The sequence below is a fragment of the Tasmannia lanceolata genome, unplaced genomic scaffold, assembly GCF_043159265.1.
Source record: "Tasmannia lanceolata isolate RefF3 unplaced genomic scaffold, GAP_Taslan_0.1 ptg000013l, whole genome shotgun sequence".
Classification (NCBI taxonomy): Eukaryota; Viridiplantae; Streptophyta; class Magnoliopsida; order Canellales; family Winteraceae; genus Tasmannia; species Tasmannia lanceolata.
The window spans coordinates 48,931,092-48,950,789 of NW_027518690.1; the positions used below are offsets into that span (position 1 = coordinate 48,931,092).

Here is a 19,698-nt window from a genome sequence, read left to right on the forward strand (position 1 = left end):
AAGTAGACGGCGGCTGAGATAAGTTTGGAAGTAGAGGGTGGTTGGAATGGGTTTTGGAAGTAGAAATGGTGATTGTGATGAAGGCAAGAGATGGTAATGGTTGGATTCCGGTAAGGGTTGGTAGGAGAAGAGGGAGGCTGCGATGGTTTTGCCGGATTCCGGCAAACCCACAGGAGAGGATGCGGTGGTAGCTGAAGAAGAAAAGAAGAAAAGGAATAAGAAGAAGAAGAAGAAGAAGAAGAAGAAGAAGAAGAAGAAGAAGAATAGTAGTGGTGACTCCCCTTTTCTCCCTCTCTGCTTTCACTCTCTCCCTCTCCGATTTTCCCTCTCTCTCTCTCTGGTACCTCTTTCTCTTCTCTGGATTTTTATGAAAATGAAAAATGGGAACGACCGGAGAAGATGGTGGTAGGAAGAAGAAGAGGGTGGAGGTAACAACAAATTTGGGGGTTTTGAGGAGTGGAGGTGCTTGGAGGATGGATGTTGTGGTAGAGATGGTGGTGGTGCGGCGGATTTCCGACATGAGATGGAGCCGGAGAAGATGACGGAGAAGGTAGAGATGGGGGTTTCAATGGAGGTAGTGGTTGGAGATGGAGGGTTTGGGTTTGGTGGTGGAAGGGTGGTGATGGGTTTGGGGTGGCTTTGATGGAGGTGGCCGGCCGGAGTTGCAGAGGAGGTGGAAATAATCGGAGATGGGGTGTAGAAATGGGTTTCAAGGTGGGTTTGGAGAAATGAGAATGGTGGTTGTCAATGGAGGTGGAAGAAGGTCGGCCGGAGGAGATGGGGTATTGGCCTGAGTTAATGGTGGTGGGTGGTGGGTGGTGGTTGTAGGGGAAAGAAGGAGAAAATAATGGTGAAATGGGTTTGTAAAGATGGGTTTTGGTTCGGCAAAGCAGAGAAGATGATGGGGAGGTAAGGTTTTGCAGGTTTAATGGTTGCACATGGGAGATGATGGTGCCGGATTTGAGGAAGAAGAAGAGGTGGATTGGGATTTTAATGGAAAATAGGGTTTGGGGGAGGATATAGAAGGGAAAATGGGGATGGGGTGGTAGCAGAGGTCAGCAAATGGAGGTCCCTTGCTGGGATTCTGGCAAACCCACCGGAAAATCTGCCGGTGGTTGATCGAAGAAGATGGAGGAGAGGCTAGAGTTTGATTTGGGGTTTTCTCAGACTCTCTTTTTCTCTCCCTGTATCTCTCCCTCTGTATCGATGGTTTTTTTTTTTTTTTTATATAAAAGGGAAATGATATATTCAAACCCCCTTTTCCCTGCTTGGACAGCCCCCTTGTAGTGCATTTTGTATATTTTATTCTTACGAAAAGGGGGGTCCAAGGTGAAAAAGGGACATGATATATTTGTATCCCCATTCTTGCTCTAGACAGCCCTCCTCTAGTGTATTTTTGACAATTTCTAACCTATCAGGGGGGCCCATGTAGAAAACAGGGGAAAAAAATTGTGCAAAATATCTTCTCCTCCTTTGATCTTAACCCTTCAAATCACCTTTTTATTTAAGGGTTAAGATCGAAGAAATCTTAACCACCCACGAAGCTTCCTAATATTCTCTCTGAACTAATCATAGTCTTAAACATCATTAGCGAATGATTAGGCCTAATGGTGACTTGGAGGGGAAGAAAAGTATCTTTATTATTTACGAAATTGCCCTGGTTCAGGATAATACACCCCCTAATTTTGTTACACACTAATCCGCATACCCCAATATCTCCCTGGACAACCCATTACGGAAAATTTGAACTGGTTTTTCAGGTTCCAGCGCACCCCTATTTCTGGCTAAATCGCCACCCTTATTCCTACACCACACTATACTAAAAACTTCGCTCGTTTGCTAGGCAAACCGCGACGGATTCGGATGAAAATTTACGGGGACCTAAATGAGGCCCTAACCTACCCTAGGAACAAAATGGGGGCGCTAAAACACTAGCTTGATAGGGTTTCTGTCCTAACTGGGCTTATTAGGGTTCGGTCAAAATGGGGTGTCTACAATCATTAATGTAGAGTACAAACTTTTTATTTTTAGTTATCTCAAACTTACTATTTAATATTTATAGTAAGTGCAAACTTACTATTTTTAGTAGTATGACCCCTGGTAAAAAATCCCCCAGCCCCATATAAAAGTCCTTAAGGAGGAAGCTCTAGAGGAAGTTTTCACTTTTTGAAAAAAGTTCAAGGTGCTCCCAACCGCAAGATATTGTCCTCATCCCTCTTCTTTTTCACCCTTTCTCCTGTTTCTGCTTTCCTCTCATTCTTTGCAGTCTTATTTCTCTTTCCTCACCCTTTCATCTCCTTTCTTTTCACGCCCTCGGTTAGGTTCATAAACCTTTCTCCTTTTTACCCCTATCTTTTCTCTTGAATTTTATAAATATATGGGAAAGAATCAAAATAATGAAGAATTCAAAATAATAATTTTTTACATCTTGGTTTTTTTTATTTGATTATTGCTCCTTCCAAAAGAGATGAGAGCTGGTGAATTAGAAAAATTAATAAGAATAAAAGAAAGTTTGATTTTATTCTTGATCTTGATCTCTTTTTGTTGATCTTGATTTCTTTCCTTCCATTTGATCTCTTTCTGGTTCTTGATTCATTATTTTTTCGTTCTTTATCTTGGCTGAGATCAACCTTTTTTTCCCCTCAATCCCATTTTTAGCAGCCTACTCATATTTTTCTACCCTTTGGACCGTTCCAGTAGTCCTTATTTTACCCGGATCGACCCTACCGATGTTGCTCACAACCCGTACCTTACTTTTACCATTCACCCATTATACCCCGTTGGACCTCTTGGACGCCATAGTAGTTAGATTTCATAGATCTGATTATTGGTACATATTTACAGTTAAGGACTGATTTTTTATATTTCATGTTGATTAGTTACTTCTTGTTGAGACTTATAATATGGAGCATGATATGAATACATTAATTGTTATAGAGGATTGAAATTTTCAGTGTAGAATTTCTTTAAAATTCTTTTGCTGATTTTGATTATTCTTGTTATGTTTATGCTGATTTAGGAATGCATGTTGCTGATTTTATTAAATTGTAACTCATTTTATGTTCGTAAATTCTCCGAAAGTCGCCTGCAAACCCCAATTTTGCATAATAAAACTATCCCATTATCATTTTTCATGATTTATAAAATGTCTGCTTCACTTGGAATGTATGCCATAGTCTTTGTCTTTGCTTCAACCAAGGTTTTAAATTTCAGTTTCGCTCGGCACGAAAACGGAAACATTTCGGTTTCGGTGGAAATCTTGTAAAATCATGGAAACTTATAGAAACATATGCAATGGATGAAATTTTAAGATGAAATTTTGGGAGATGCTAGAATAAGAACAAATACATACTCAGAAACCATCACAGAAAGCCATCCATAATGACGTAATCACATCGATCACCTAGTGACATGCGTTGTTGCACATGTCTGGAACAATAAAGTCAATAAAGAATTACAATGTAATGAAGTATAAGTACTCAGAAACCAATCTCCCCCCCAAGGACCCCAACTCTATGTCAATACCGCACAGTGTTACGAGGTATTATTGGTCCCATGTCGATCTGACATCTCATTCATTAGATATGGTTACTCTAGTGTATAGTTCAATGATATTGCCTACCAAATAACATTCTCTACATTAATGAAATGAAATGAACTGCAATCATAACATCTTCCCATTTGGTTGTCGTACCGACCATTTCGATCGAATTTTGGGAATTTCAGTCAAATGTCGGGAATTTCGGTCGAATATTAGGAATTTTGGTCGAAAATAATGATGTGGAAGGAATTCATTGAGATTTCGTTTTGGTGGGGATGGAAACAGACATTTCTATTGTTTCGAGGAAATTTTAAACCATTATCATAAGTCAAACTAAAGACACAATTTTGGTTTCTATCGAACAAGAAATGCCAATTTGATCGAGTAAATGCATGAACAATGTGTAATGTGTAAGGATGAATTCTTCAACAAGCTGTAAGTTATACCATAACACCAAAAAAAAAAAAAAAACGGAAAGAAAAGAACCTTTCTCAAAAACCGATTGATTGCTCCAAATTAGTTAACTAGATGGTTAATTGCCCAAATCCGAGTTTCTTTTGTGCTTCCAAAACCCTGGCATGCCCAAATCCATACTGCACACATCGACATAACTATTGCGCAAAAGTTGCTGCACTCTCCTATACTCACTCTCAAATTCTAGAATAAATGGGTATGAGAAAACCAAAATGATGAGAAACCTTTTTTATATGTAGCTCCCAACATGTAGAAATCATTGCTTATTCCTCAAATCCTTAGGGTTCACAGGGTGACTTTTGAGAATTTAAGAGCAATTAAAGGGTTTTAATTCAGTAGAAGACATCGATGCGTAATCCCAAAGCTTGATTAAACATCCCATAAGATTCAATTACATCCAGTCGAAATATAACAGATTTCAAATTATGTACGATAAAAATAAGATCTATGAAATAATGTAATTTATGGCCCAAGTAATATCTACGGGTGGCTAGGGTGTGGTAATCGGCAGTGGAGTCAATGCAAGGTGATGGGAAAACTAATAAGATCTGGTAAAAGTTAGGTAAGGGAATTTAAAACAGGATGGGAAAGGAAAAATTAGCTAATCAAGGTCAAGATCAAGAAAGATCAAGATTAAGAAGAAGATCGAGATAAAGAAATGATCAAGATCAGGAAAAGAATGCTTTAAAAAAAGACTGGGAAAAGAATAGAAGATAATAAAGGGATGAAGTTAAACTTTGATGATCACGCTCCCCGTTGGGCTATTGAAGTTAAACTTTGATGGTTCTAGCTTTGGCAATCCCGGGTCCGCTTGTACTGGGGGTGTACTAAGGGATTCTTTGGGGGATGTTATTTGGGCCTTCTCAGGTCCTATTGGGTCAACTGATGCCAGTGAAGCTGAGGTGAGGGTGGTTCATCAAGGTCTAATGCTTTTGGATCAAGAAAATATGGACCAAACTATTGTGGAAGGAGACTCGCTCAACGTCATTAGGTGGCTTAAGGGCTCTTTGGTTCCTCCTTGGAGATTTGCTCGATTCCTCGATGAGATTCAGGATAGATCAACGGGCTCCTCACTCACTTCTGTGCATGTGAGGAGATCTGCAAATGGTATTGCTGACAAACTTGCTAGGGATGGAGTACCTAAGCAGGATTTAGAATTGTTTGATTTCTTGCCCCCTTGAGAGGCCACTATGGTGATGGTGGGCTATATGTATTTCTTGTTGTTTTTAGTGTTTTTATGTACATTTTGGGCGGACTTTCTCAGTCTCCCCCTTTTCTTTAATGAAACCTATTACCATTTAAAAAAATCAAGAAAGGAAATGAAGATCAAGGTGAAGAAAAGACAAGGGAATAAGGATTTATAAAGGGCGCTGATATTCTCGCTCCCCCTACAGTCGCTATTCGCTCCCCTTGACGCTACTGTAACGTAAAACGTTAAAGGGTCCAGGACAGCCGGTTGCTTTACCGGCTGGAGTATTACCAAAAGCTCTAACTGGCTAGAATATTTACCAAAAGCCCTAAATAACATCTCTCTCTCTCTCTCTCTCTGCAGAAAAGACACCCCAACAATTACCCTCCTTGTCAAAGAATATTACCAAAACTCCCCAAAAAAACCACCTGTGGGATGATCTAATATTATTAAATTACATAAATGCCCTTTAATCTGAAGTTACTTCCAAAGCCATTAGGCACTGTTCGGTTGGGATTTTTATTACCCGTTGCAATTACAACAAAATTGCATTCTGCTACACTGAGGTACCCAAGCAATTTTTAATAAAACTTACAGTGACCATAATACCCTTAAACCCTAAATTCGATGTCTCATAAGATGTTGGGCAAATAGTGTTAAAGGCAAGCTAATGATGACCATGCCATTAGATGAATCAAGTCCTATATGTGAATCAAGTGCCTGCATTTCAAATATGTACCGTCTATATAAAAGGAAATTTGAGAAACATAAAAACAAAGCAAGCATTGATCAGTGAGATATTTTCTTCCAACATAAAAACAGAGCTTAAGTTGCTTCCTTGAACTAGATGTCACTTTGAACTTCCAACGTCCAGTGAACAAAATTAGTCGATCTAATTGATTGGAAATTCCATTCTAATGGTCCGATAGAGGCTGTTTTTGAGTAGGACTTTCAGTACAGAAATTCCATTCTAATGGTCCAAAAGAGTGAATCAAGTTCATCGAATAATAAGAAGTAACCCAATTAAATGTTCCAAAAGTGTCTTGTTACTTCATAACAAAAAACAAATGACATATACGATGGAGTCCTATGGTGCGAATGATAACTTTGACGAACCATTCCTGCAAAAGAAATCAAGAGAAGCAAATCAATATCTTATGAAGAATAGGGCTTGAGAAGAACTGGAAATAAAACTCAATTAAAGTTCACGATAACAAATTCTTACCTTTCACAAGTATACTAGTTGGAAACATTATAAAGAGCACCATATAACAAAAATTTAGGAGTATATCAAAAGTCTCAGAAGTTTCACTTTCCTTCTATACCAACAAAAAGTCATATCAGAAGTCTCACTTTCCACCTATACTTGCAGAAAATTATGTCGGCCACAAACAATGCACATCGGTGTTGTGCTACCTCTACCAAAAGCTATTAGCACCATTACGATAAACATGTAAGTCTGAAATGTCAATTTCATCACTAACACCAGTGGGGACGAGACGAGAAATTTGAGATGTTGACATGGTGACAACATCTTTTCGTGGACAAGTTCTCGCCTATTGTGGCCAACGCCATTGCATATACTACACCTTCTTGTTGCTTCCACAATCTCAAATTCTGAAGGTTCTCTTGTTGTGTTGCTCATTGATTTTTTATTCTTGGATGTTGGTGGACGTCGATTTTGAACACTAGGTTCACGAAGCATAGGCGTCGAAGTACCCACTAGATGAGAAAAATGATTTAAAGCAACTTCTTGTTGAGAAGGAGGCCATTTTGTATATTCCTTTTGAAAGTCACCAAGAATCTCTTTCATTCTATCTTGATTGTTTTTCATAATTCCAATATCACCAATCATTCGATCATCGATCGTCCATGGTGAGTGAACATCACCTAAATGCAACACCTTGCCTTCATCCAACAAACATCTCATCTTGTGTGCACAAGAAAGTCCCATAGTTGCAGTAAAGTGACTCTTGCAAGTAGTTAAATTTGGATTGCTTGTGGCCAAATTATATTGCTTGAAAAGCTCTTTTAATGCAAAAACTGATATGTGATTAATAAGTTTATCAAAGAAGGAGATACGCAAGTCGGAAGGAACCTTGATTTTTTCAGCAGAAAGCTTGGTCTTGATTTCTTCAAATTGGTTTTCAATTGCCAGGCATATTTTGTTTTTCACCAAATAAAAGTCACAAGTTGAAAGTTGCAAGTATATTTTAAGATTGGAATGCGCACCTTCTACTCTTGATGTAACACGATTCCCAAAGTGAAGATACTTCTCTGTCCATGCCTTTATGAAGCGTTCTTTAAAAGGAAGCCAAGTATTGAAGATGTAATTAAGAGCAATCCCCTTCTCTTTAAACTCATCATTGAAATCTTGCCAAGCTTTATGATATGCCATTTCAGTTGGAGATTCTATCAAAGTACTCCAAGTAGAAAGGAATCTATGCCAATCGTCCTCATCTTGAAAATGACATTTGCATTTGGATAAAATATTCTTCTCAATATGCCATACACACAAAAGATTCATGGCCCTTGGAAAGTCAATCTTTATAGCTCCCATTAGCGCCAGCTCTCTGTCAGTTACGATTACTGTAGGTCTGGAAACATTGTCCAACATGTCATTGAACATTGTCTAGGCCCATTCATAATCTTCTCTTGCCTCTTTTTGTAAAAAAGCAAAGCATGAATAGAAAGAAGAGTTAAAGCTTGTCACTCCAACAATATCAAGTAATGGCATCTTGTACTTATTAGTCTCATAAGTGCAATCCATCACAAAAACATTAGAATAGCTCTTGCTTAATGCGATCGACTTAGGATGAGCAAAGAATAGATGTGTCAAACGACCTTCTTCATCATTTTTAGCATTATAGTGGAATCCACCATCAGTAAGTTCATCTAATAAAGATTGGATTGGGGTGCGACCTGGAAGGATCTCTTTACGAATCTTGGATATGCAATTGTAGACATCTCTCGATATAGCTAAAAGTTGAGGGTTACCTTGCCTCAGAGAAGTAAGAATTTGATGTGGTTGTATACCAGCAATAGTCATTTCTTTAATCCGTAAAACGTCTTCCTCTAAAAAACGGCGACTAGAGGGATGACCAGATATGTCTTCGGAAGCTTTATGATTGTGGTCTAGATTTTTTATCTTCAATATCCATGAACCACTAGCTTTCCTTTTACCGTCAATTCTAAATGGACAATTTATAAGTTCTTACCATGTTTCCTTCTTACCATGACTGGTGGTGGCCTTACGAGTATCTTTGTAAACACCTCCCCTGTCACACTTAAGGATAACTTTCCTGTCTTTTTTGTGATTTTATAATATTTATTATGTGTCCTGGACCTTTCAAAGCCACTAATATGCTCAATAAGCTCTTCTCGACTTTGAAAATGAGTAATTGGCGGTGGAAGCATTTTCTCGTGCTCAAGGAATTCTTCTTGACTTTGGATGTCCATTAGAGGTGTAAAACTGTATGACCCGTCAAAAGACACAAAAATGTCAGATCATAATTGTTAACCAAGAATCCATCAAGAAAATGTGAACACAAAGTTCAAGATAATATATTCCCTGAAAGATGTTCCTCAAAGATCCATATTAGATACATAAATGTGAATTGTTTAACAAACCAAAACAAGAAATACGATCATCATGACTAGTCAAAAGATCTACTAGAGCATTTCCTACAAATGAAATGTATTTCACTTGAAACAAAAGAACGAAAGGAATTTTAGTAACTTTCCTAGAAGAAAAATGACAGCCCATTTAGCTTCCCATTTTCCTCTAGTTCTCAAATGTATAAAAACAATCAAATTTGCGTACCATAAGAACATTCCTAGAGGATTTATTGCATTTGTCTAATGTTTTCTGTAAGATAAAATTCTGCAGCACCTAATATCTTCAAAGCCAACTAACATCTTTCGGTTAAGTCTAATACACTTGGTGTGGTATAAATTATTGAATGAAGTTACATAGGTTGATACACTTAGTGTGGCATTCATTTATTTCACCAATCTAAAGCATTTCCTATGTTTATTACAGATCTGTAAGTGAACTCTCATTCTTATTATGTAATATGCTTCTTACAATTTAATTCAGGAAGTGGAGAATATAAATGTCAGCCTCCTTTTTGTGATCCTTAAAGCTTTTGGATTAAATACTTATGCTTTCATGAATTGAAAAAATAGCAAAGGAATGCCAGATGTGATAAATACCATGAATGCTATATAAGAATACAAGTTAGAGCTAGCAGACCTTAATTGAAATTAGGAAATCAGAAAGAAGGAAACAAACCTTAACGAGTCGGCAACAACAGCTAGCAAAGAATATTGAGTCTTGCGGCGAACTTCTTCCGGGAGGGATTTAGATGCAAATCCAGCACAGGGACAAATCCAGAAGAGTCTCTTCACAAGGGACCAAACAATTTCTTCTCCTGTCGTTTCCCCCCTTTTTCCAGGCTCTTTCTTTTCCAAAACCCAAACAACCCTAACAAATCTCTTAAAATCCCTAAATTTGCCAACAGGTGATAAAAGAAGAGAAAGCTGCTATCTATGAGAGAGAGAGAGAGAGAGAGAGAGAGAGAGAGAGAGAGAGAGAGAGAGAGAGGCTATTTAGGGCATTAGGTAAAATACCAAGAGAGATGCCGTTAATAAAAGAATGGAAACGTGCTATCTATGGTACCCTTTAACGTTTTACGCTAAAGCAGCGTCAAGGGGAGGGAATAGCGACTGTAGGGGGAGCGAAAATATCAGCTCCGTTTATAAATCCAACCGAAAATGGTGAAAAGAGGAGAAAGTGGGAGCGGTTTATAAACCCAACTGAGAATGGTGAAAAGGGAGAACAAAGAAATGGTTTATAAACCCAACCGGGAAGGGTAAATGAAAAGGGGAGATTATGAGAAAGGGAGAAGGAGAAAAAGGAGATGGGAGAGGGGAGGGAAGAGAAAAAAAGGAAGAGAATGAGAGAGGGGAAATGGTGTACCTTGACGGAAGAGGGGCTTCTTCTCACATCTTTTCCAAGAGTTCTACTAAAAACTCCCTAGGGCTTCCTACTGTAGGAGTATTATAAGGAGGATTAATGTATCTTTTGCGGATTTACAATAAATAGTAATTCTGCACTTAAGTTCGCACTTGCTAAAAATATTAAGTCTGCACTTACTAAAAATAGCAAAAAATAGCAAGTTCGTGTTTTTTATGGTGATGTGTGGGTTAAGGCTTAAGTGATGGTAGTCCTTGGGATATGATGAGAAAGGTGACCCATGGAGAAAAAGGGTATGGTGGGCCATCGAGGATCTGGACATCTCTCACATCTAGGCAAAATAAAATGCTTATAATCTAAATAAAGTACTAATAAAAGAAAATAACCTGTCCAATAGCCCGATAGAAGAATAAAATGAAATCCAATAGCTGTTAAGACTACTGAATCACATCAATTGAAAAAATTGAAGAATCTTTCCATGAATGGTTTTAAATTTCAGACCTAAATTTAGGATTTCGGCAGAGATCGAAATTTAAAACTGAAACCGAAATTTAAAAATTTTGGCTGAAATTATGAGATTTACACCAAAATTTCCACCTAAACCGAAATTGCCATCGAAATTTCTACTTGTTTTCGACCGAGACTGAGACCGAGACCAAAACCGAAACTGAAATTTCAAACCTTGTTTCCATGTTTTGTGAGCGATTGGGATATACACGAATAGAGGCAAAAACAAGAAGATTGATCAATAGATTGGAAAAGGGTATGAGAGGGGTGAAATAATCTTTGATCCCCAAGCTCCCTAGAGAAATAGATTGGATGCACAAAGCGGTATATTTGGGTCGAGAAGGGTGTCCGGTGAGATCTCCAAATAGAAGCATGAGAAAGAGTGAGAGAGCTTGTCGGCGGCAAGAGCTTGAGAGACTAGCATCAGCGAGAGTTTAGTTTGAGAGAGGTGAACAAAAGCAAAAGTTTACTCGAGAGAGGTGAAGGCGAGTTTAGGTCAAGAGACACAACTCAACTCAACTCAACTCAACAAAGCCTTTGTCCCAAACTAGTTGGGGTCGGCTAAATGAATCCTTTAGAAAAATTTCATGAATTTTCTATAGGATTCATTTCATAGAAGAGTGGCAAAGTTTACGGCCGGCTGCCAACCTGACGCCAACCCTCCTCCTTTATCCTGGCTTGGGACAGGCTGTTAAAAACACAGGCGGAGTTTGAGTTTAGGTCAAGAGAGGTCCCAATAAATATGATTTCCTTTTCAACATGATGATGCAATTTTCATGGATTTTTTATTGAAATTCACCACAATCAACAAAGTTTTCCATAGGAAATAAGCTATCCATACAGCGTAAAACATGTTTTCCGCAATAAAACTTGTTTAATGAAAACAAAATCATTGCGGCCAAACGACCCTAAAATTTTCAGTCTTGACCAAATCGACATTATGTTGGATCCTACTCAGACTTGGTTGTATTCGCTGGTTAGTCTAGGTTTTTCGAAACTTCGTGTTGTAGTGACTTATGGCTAATGTTTGAACAATGTTATTATATATGGCTACTCTTGTCATGCACAACTAGGACAGAACTTTCTCTAGCGGTGTTCGTTCAACTAGGCACAAGGTCCTTTTTTTTTATAAATAGCCCCTAGGGAATTTCGATGTCCATCTAAATTAACTATCAATATTTTGTAATTTTGCTTCTCACAAGATATGTATATTTTCAAGATTGTCGTCATGAAGGGTGCCATGTCTATTTATGACGAGGGAGAATTCTTCCAGCGTCCTTTTATTCTTATTTTGCTCCAAGGTCATTTTGTAGCTGACCTGAATGTTTAACAACAAAATTTGATGTGGTGTTCTCATGCATTAATCTATTGAATCATTTTTCTAGATTTGATGATTGTTAATTGTTTTGTTAACAGGGGAATCTTAATGCTGTATCGGCAACAACCTGGAAATGGTATTTTTTTTTCATTTTCATGGTATTTTTATATTTAAAATTTGAGATTTCTTTTGAAGCTGTCAATCTTTCTACGAGTTTGGTATTGTATTAAAACATTTTGTGCATGTATTAGTGAGAAAATGACGTTTAAGGATGTGCATTTTGCGAACTACCAGAAGAAATATCCCATAGTCACACTACTAATAATAAAGGATATTCCATCTATTTTGCCACTTAAATTTGAGAAGCATCCAATTCAAAAATGTTCGTTTTACTTGGTTTGAATCTCTTTAAAGGACTAGAAAACCCATTATTGTTTTCAAAGACTAAACGAAGAGTTAAACTACTAAGACAATAGCTATTTGGATTGATTTGGATGGACATGGCCTGTCCTGCATAATGGCACAAAAGATAGATGGTTGAAACCATTAACCTGATGGACTACCACTAGGCGATACTATTGGTCTGAACCTCACGATGAACATAGATCTCATCCATCAGATAAAGAGTTGCAAAATCAATAACTAACCTTTTCTTGGAAAATCATAAAAGGGATGCCTTTGGATGAAGGGGCTAGGATCATTCATCATTATTGATATTGGCACCATTCGACTGAACTCACACTGTCCGACCAGGCCACGGACCTGCTTGGTACATCTAAATTAACGACTACATTAATTTAGATATGATGGCCCATGCCATGTTACAAAAATGGTAGGTGATTGGGTCCATTGGCCAAGTCGAGTTGCCACAAGGCACTCCAATACATTAGTGCCGATCTCACCATGATCACGATGTTCATATCCCTCAATTCAAGGGTGTTCTCTTTGGTGCTTTATCAAGAAAATATGTGCCACATGTATAGTGGGGCCATCTTCAATCATTAAATCATATTCTAAGCAAATAACAGTAGTGGTAAGATAAGAAGGCTGGCCGATAAACTTTTGTGAATAGAAGGATAAACTTTTCCAGCATTGTCACGCTTTGAAATCTTTTTTTTTAATGGCGTCACGCTTTGAAATCTTATCACTCGGATTCATAGGAGTTGCAACCTGCTTGCAATTTTGCATCTTAAATATCTTCTATAGATGTTCTGCAAATTTTTCTTGATTGATCCAAATTCCATCCTCACATTTAATGTAAGCTTGTCATTTGAAAATTGAGCGTCCAAGCATCATGCCATTCTTAAAATTTTATATCATCTCCATACGACTTCCAGTTGAAGCATATAGTGAGAACCATTCCGTTGGAGACATGTCATTTTATTTTCCAATGGATTTGCATCTTTCAGTAATGGAAATTGTTTGATGTAATGAGTAATAGGCTCTGGTTGTTTGCCGCTCAAGAATTCTTGATTAGGCAGTTTATACCATCCATATAACTTTTTTTTTTGGAATGAGTGAAGGAGATTCCTCATCTGCTTCGCAAAGATAACACTTATTTTCCAATTGAAGATGGCGATCTTTCACCGTAACCTGTGTGTTGATCCTGTTAAGAGTCACTGTCTATCAAAAGGCTTGAACTCTTGATAGAACACGGCGTTTCTAACTATTTTGCCAAGTAAATGAACAACTTGAAGGATTGCCCAAAAGTCTGAATAGCGATTTAACTGAGAATACACCATTAGATTCTGGGCCCAAAGGTTAGTATAACAAATAAGCTCAGGGTCCGTAAGGTTCATAGACAATTCTAACCCCCATCCCCATCCCCCACGCCCACCCACACCACCCACTCTTTGAAAACACTCTGACACCCTCACATTTTTATCCCTAACAATCCTAAATAGACCTGGGAAGATGTGAGACAACAGAACATTACCTAACCACCTATCCCTCCAAAAACCCACACTCTCACTTCCTCATATTTGCTTTTAATACCAGTTTTCCGTAGAGCATACTTTACGGTTCCAAAGCGCCATAGCCATTTCCCCAAAGGAACTTTGTTTCTTCTTATTAAATTTTCAATCCCCAAAACTCCTTCATTCTTTAGTATGCACAGTTAGTCCATTATAGGATGCATTATATCTAAAGCCCATAGTGCTTTCATTCAAGATAGACAAATTCTTGATGGGGATCTGCTTGCTAATATGCATTGAATTCTATCATTGTTTGGGCAAGTCAGGTGTTCTATGCAAGGTGGATATGGAAAAGACTAGAGATAGAGTGGAGTAGAGTTGCCTTGGATACCTATTGAGAAGAATGGGATCCAAAAAAATAGTGGAGAGATTGGATGCCAAAATATTTGTCGTTGGTGTGATACTCGATTTTGGTCAATGGGTCGCTATAAGGCTTCTTCAAGACGTGTAGGGGTCTTTATCAAGGAGAGATTCCTTGTCTCCTTTTTTTCTCACTAGAATGACAAAGGCTTTTAGAAGAATGATAGATTTGGCCATATCTAGAGGCTTAATTGAAGGATTCTACATTGTCACCCATAGCTAGAGATCTATCATCTATTCATCTCCAACTTGTAGATGATACTATAAGTTTTAATAGCCTTGTTATATATATATAAGTTTAAAAACTTAAAGCTTCTTTTTAGATGCTTTGATGTGTTATCTGGTCAAAAGGTGAGCTTTGCTAAATCCATGGTCATGGGGTCCAGTTACAGGATTAGAAGGTTGAGGTCACTAAAGGTTACTCTTAGACGTATGACATTGACTATAACGAGATCTCTCCCGTGGCTAAGCTTAATTTTGTTCGTATTATCATTTCCCTTGCCACTAATTTGAATTGCCTTCCTTTTCAACTAGATGTTGAAAATGCATTTCTTCATGGTTATTTGTTGGAAGCGCTTATGGAACAACCACTTAGATCGGTTGCTCAGGGGGAGTCATGTAAGGTGTGCAGGTTGAAGGGTTCAATCCACAGGCTATGACAATCTTCCCGTGCTTGGTTTGACAAGTTCAACAAAGTTGTAGGTGCATGTGGGATGAAAAGAAATGAAGCTGATCACTCTTTTTTTTTTTGTCAAAAGAGTGACTCCTGAAGTAGTGTTAGTGGTATATGTTGATGACACTATCTTAACAAGAGATGATGATGTGGGAATTCATAATTTGTAGCAACATCCGTGTTCAGACTTTCTGACAAAAGAGTTGGGACTTCTAAGTCAGTTCTTGGGCATTGAAGTGACAAGATCAAACAGGGCATCAATTTATCACAGTTGGTTGACTTGCTCAAAGAAAGAGGGCTGCTGGGCCCAAAACCAGCTACAACCTATATGGATATTAATGATAAATTGTTGACTGATGTTAGAGATATATATGAAGATCTAGGAAAATATCGTTGATTGGTGGGTAAGTTGATACACATGGGATTGAGCCTCTAGCTCAATGATCCAGGCTTTGTTCTTCAACCTTGAGGTCGAAGCTTCAATTCCAGCTTACCTGAAAAAAAAAACAGTTAATTTGCATGGCTATTACACAACCAAATATCGTTGATTGGTGGGTAAGTTGATACACATGGGATTGAGCCTCTAGCTCAATGATCCAGGCTTTGTTCTTCAACCTTGAGGTCGAAGCTTCAATTCCAGCTTACCTGAAAAAAAAAAACAGTTAATTTGCATGGCTATTACACAACCAAATATCACCTTTGCTGTGAGTGTAGTTAGTCATTTATGAAATCTCCTTGGGTACCAAATTGGATTGTTGTTGTTCATATCTTTAGATATCTGAAAGGAAATCCTGACGAAGGAATTTTGTACAAGTCAAACGGTCATCTAGAAGTTGAAGGATACTCAGTTGCTGATTAAGCAGGTTCACCTTTAAATAGAAGATCTACTTCATGCTATTGTACATTTGTTGTTGAAATCTTGTTACATGAAAAAGGAAGAAACAACATATAGTAACACGGTCGAGTGCGGAAGTGGAATATAGGGCTATGACTCGTACTACTATTGAGCTGGTTTGGCTATGTTTCTTTATCGAAGAATTGGGATTTAAAGTTTTAAGTCTACATGAAAGTTATATTGTGACAATCAAACCTTTACACATTGCAAATAATCTTGTTTTTCACGAGCAGCCCAAATATATCGAGATTGACTGTCATTTTGTGCGAGATGAAGTGACGAACAAGGAAATGGCGAATCTCTTTCTTCATTCCCAAAATGAATTGGCAGATATTTCTACCAAGGCTGTAAGCTTTTGTATGTTGGATTTCATTTGTTCCAAGGTAGGCATCCATGATATTTATGCTTTAGCTTGAAGGGAAGTGCTATAGTCATCATCAGGTAAATAGGGGCAGTTTTGGTATTTTGTATATCTCAATTAAGTAAATAAATTAGAAGTGGGAGGAGGATCCTGATGCATGCTTGCATTTTTCACTTCTTCCACATATCCGAGTAAACTAGTTTCGAAATATGAAAAATATGTTTCTATACAAGCGTCTTGCTATTTCTTGGGGAATTGGTTTCTTTTGTAAAAGGTGGTATGCATCGATTCTCTAGGGACCAGGAAAAAAAAATCTTTGCCTCTATATAATGGGTCTAACATTTACCAAATTGCCAAGGAAGCCAGATCTGATTTCTCTAATCCCATGTAAATACTTTTATGTCATTTTCTTCACTTGAGATATTTGTTGTAATTATCCCTCTAATAGTTATGTTCTTCCTCTCTAATAATTTGAGCGATGTCTCTAATTTGCCCCACCAAGTTCATACTGTTGGATGCACTTCATCCAGTTAGCTATTTTGATAGACAAGTGTGCCCTTGCACTTGCTCTGTTAAATGTGTATAACAAAGTTTCATGATGGATACATAATGCCCGACTCTCAAGTGATTGCTTTCTTTCATAGAATTAACTCATTATTTGGATCCCGAGTCATTACCCTCATGAAAACTCATTGGAACTTTATGGAAAACATATCTTGGTGCTAAAGCCATATCTGATCTTTTTTTTTCTTTCCAAATTGCATCTATATCCTCTGATATATGCCTTGATGACCCAATAGAGTCGGTGCTGATTTTTCAGCTTTTTTACTTTTTGTAGAGGATGCACAGCTCACACCTCTTTTACGTCTTGGAGCCGGAGCATGTGCTGGTATCATTGCCATGTCAGCAACGTATCCTATGGACATGGTACGGGGCAGGCTAACAGTCCAGGTGTTGTGTTGAATCTCCTCCTGTATTTTTTCCATGGTTTTCTCCTGGTTTTCCTCTTGCTGAATGTGCAGCTGATGGTTTTAATTTTACTTTCTTGTTTCTTTTTCTCCTATTTTTCTTCTGTGTGCAGACAGAGAAGTCCCCTTACCAGTATAGGGGAATCTTTCATGCACTGTCAACTGTCCTCCGGGAAGAAGGCTCGCGGGCTCTGTACAGAGGCTGGCTTCCTTCAGTCATTGGAGTTGTGAGTGAAATCTTCCCTACCCACGGTTCTTTCAGTACCTTCCATATCTTGATCCAGTAAAATGCACGAGGTGTTGCAGTAGCATGTTCTTTTTCTGATTCTGGAACAAGCATCTATTCTAAATGGTGGGCTCCATTGAACCTTTACCAAGCATGGGGGCCTGCTGATTTTCGTAGGGTTGGATCTTACATCCCCAGTAGGTGGGAGTTGGAATCGCCTGTTCCAACCCAGAAAATCACATGCTACATGCCCTTTCTCTCAATTATATTCACTTGAATTGTTGAAGTTATTCTAAGTTATTCTAAATGTCTAATTATCTTTAGGAAACTAACAATACTATTTGAACGTGTGTAATGCTCATTTTTTGCCCCCGTAGTTTTGGGCCGCTTTTTCTTTTTATCTTCTTCTTTATTTCTCTTTCTTTGTATCCTTTTGGGCCGACTGTCTTAGTCGCCTTTTCTTTTTTTCAATAAAAGTTCTTGATACCATTAAAAAAAAATGCTCATTTTTTGTTTCATGATTTATTGCGGCAATTTGGTCGCCAGTGGGCTGGCTGACCATGGTGAATCAATGATGGATTTCATTGTCATTCTTTCTTGTTCCTTTACTGCCACTTTCACCTGTATTCCTTTCCTTGTTTCACTACATTTTCCTGGCTGATTGAGAAGTAGCTGATGAAAAATAATTCTATGCATAGACATCTATTTCACATATTAGCAGTCCCTCTGTAAGTCCATTCTGATTCAAATTAGAAGCAATCATCAATAAAGTTTTCCGCTTATAGTCTTTCTTCTACCCAATTTTGTTGGCTTCTTAATTAATCTAAAACTCTCGTTTTAGAAGGTAAAAAAGACATAATACCATTGTTTTTCATGTCGATCTAGATGTTTGCATCGAAACCCTTGAACCACCTACCTCGCTTTTGTTGTGGCCCTTCTTGCATATAGCATCTAGTATTTGCATGCCACTACATATCATTACTTAATATTATATTTCATGAATATTAATATTTGTTTGATACTGCAGATTCCTTATGTGGGCCTCAACTTTGCTGTGTACGAATCTCTGAAGGACTGGTTAATCAAAAGCAGAACATTTGGATTGGTTGAAGACAATGAATTGGGCGTGACAACAAGGCTTGCATGTGGAGCTGCTGCAGGAACTGTTGGGCAGACAGTTGCTTACCCTCTTGATGTCATTCGCAGAAGAATGCAGATGGTGGGGTGGAAGGATGCTTCTTCTATTTTGACCGGTGGTGATGGGAGGAGCAAAGCACCGCTCGAATATACTGGCATGATTGATGCTTTCAGAAAAACAGTCCGTCACGAAGGGTTTGGAGCACTCTACAAGGGTTTGGTTCCCAATTCAGTGAAGGTCAGTTAGCATTATCCTTGTTCCCTTTCCATCAGTACTGCAAAAATTTATCAGGATAGCCTTAAATTTTCCAAATTGGGTGAAAACCCAGAAGTAGTTTCTACGCTTGAATTTCCTAATGAAACTTAACAGGTCTACAATACTGAAACTAACGGTGTTTATGATGTTTGTCGGAAAATTTGTTGTGAATTGAACAACTAGTAAATTCTTATCTATACACCATTGCTGAATTTTACCTTTCAAAAAAAAAAAAAAAACCATTACTGATTTCACTAAAGATGTGTAATGATGCTGCTTTATACAGGTGGTTCCATCTATTGCAATTGCATTTGTGACATATGAAGTGGTGAAAGATGTTCTCGGAGTGGAGATGAGAATATCAGACTGAAGAAAAAGGCGAACCAGGAATATTGTGTGATTTTTGTTGAAGTAGGTAAAAGAAGTCAGAGAAATGTAGCAGCCCATGTTGATATTCCATGCACTCTCCCTATCTACATTTGAACACCACACCCTGTTGGTTTTTGCATCATCCGTATGAATAAGCATTTGTAAGGAGGGAAGCCCCGAAGAAATTTGGTCGTAGGTTTCTTAAATCCCTTTTCTAAATCTTATAATGGCTATTTAATTGAGATTCTCTTTTATTATGATTTTACATTATCATGATTCCCTCAGGTATGCTGCTTTCGCTTGCTCCATGAGAAGTGAGCTATTTATTTTCATCTTTGCTTTTCCGACGGTTTTATGATGGCAGCATCATTAAAATGTAAGATGAAAAACACCAGAACAAAAAAACTGCGAGAGGCGTACTGATTAGTGATTACTAAGTGCATGAAGAAAACTTTCTATCTCCTGATAACCTC

The 19,698-nt window shown here is 38.0% G+C and overlaps 1 protein-coding gene across 1 annotated transcript in view; it reads left to right on the forward strand.

Moving 5' to 3' along the window:
• Nucleotides 1-19,490, forward strand: part of LOC143890421 (mitochondrial adenine nucleotide transporter ADNT1) — a 28,896-nt gene extending 9,406 nt beyond the window's left edge. The window contains exons 4-8 of the mRNA XM_077395089.1: nucleotides 12,106-12,143; nucleotides 17,108-17,220; nucleotides 17,351-17,464; nucleotides 18,491-18,838; nucleotides 19,143-19,490. Of these exons, the coding sequence (XP_077251204.1) occupies nucleotides 12,106-12,143; nucleotides 17,108-17,220; nucleotides 17,351-17,464; nucleotides 18,491-18,838; nucleotides 19,143-19,226 (697 nt within the window). The 3' untranslated portion in view covers nucleotides 19,227-19,490. The remainder of the gene's footprint in view (nucleotides 1-12,105; nucleotides 12,144-17,107; nucleotides 17,221-17,350; nucleotides 17,465-18,490; nucleotides 18,839-19,142) is intronic.
• Nucleotides 19,491-19,698: the final 208 nt, after the last annotated feature.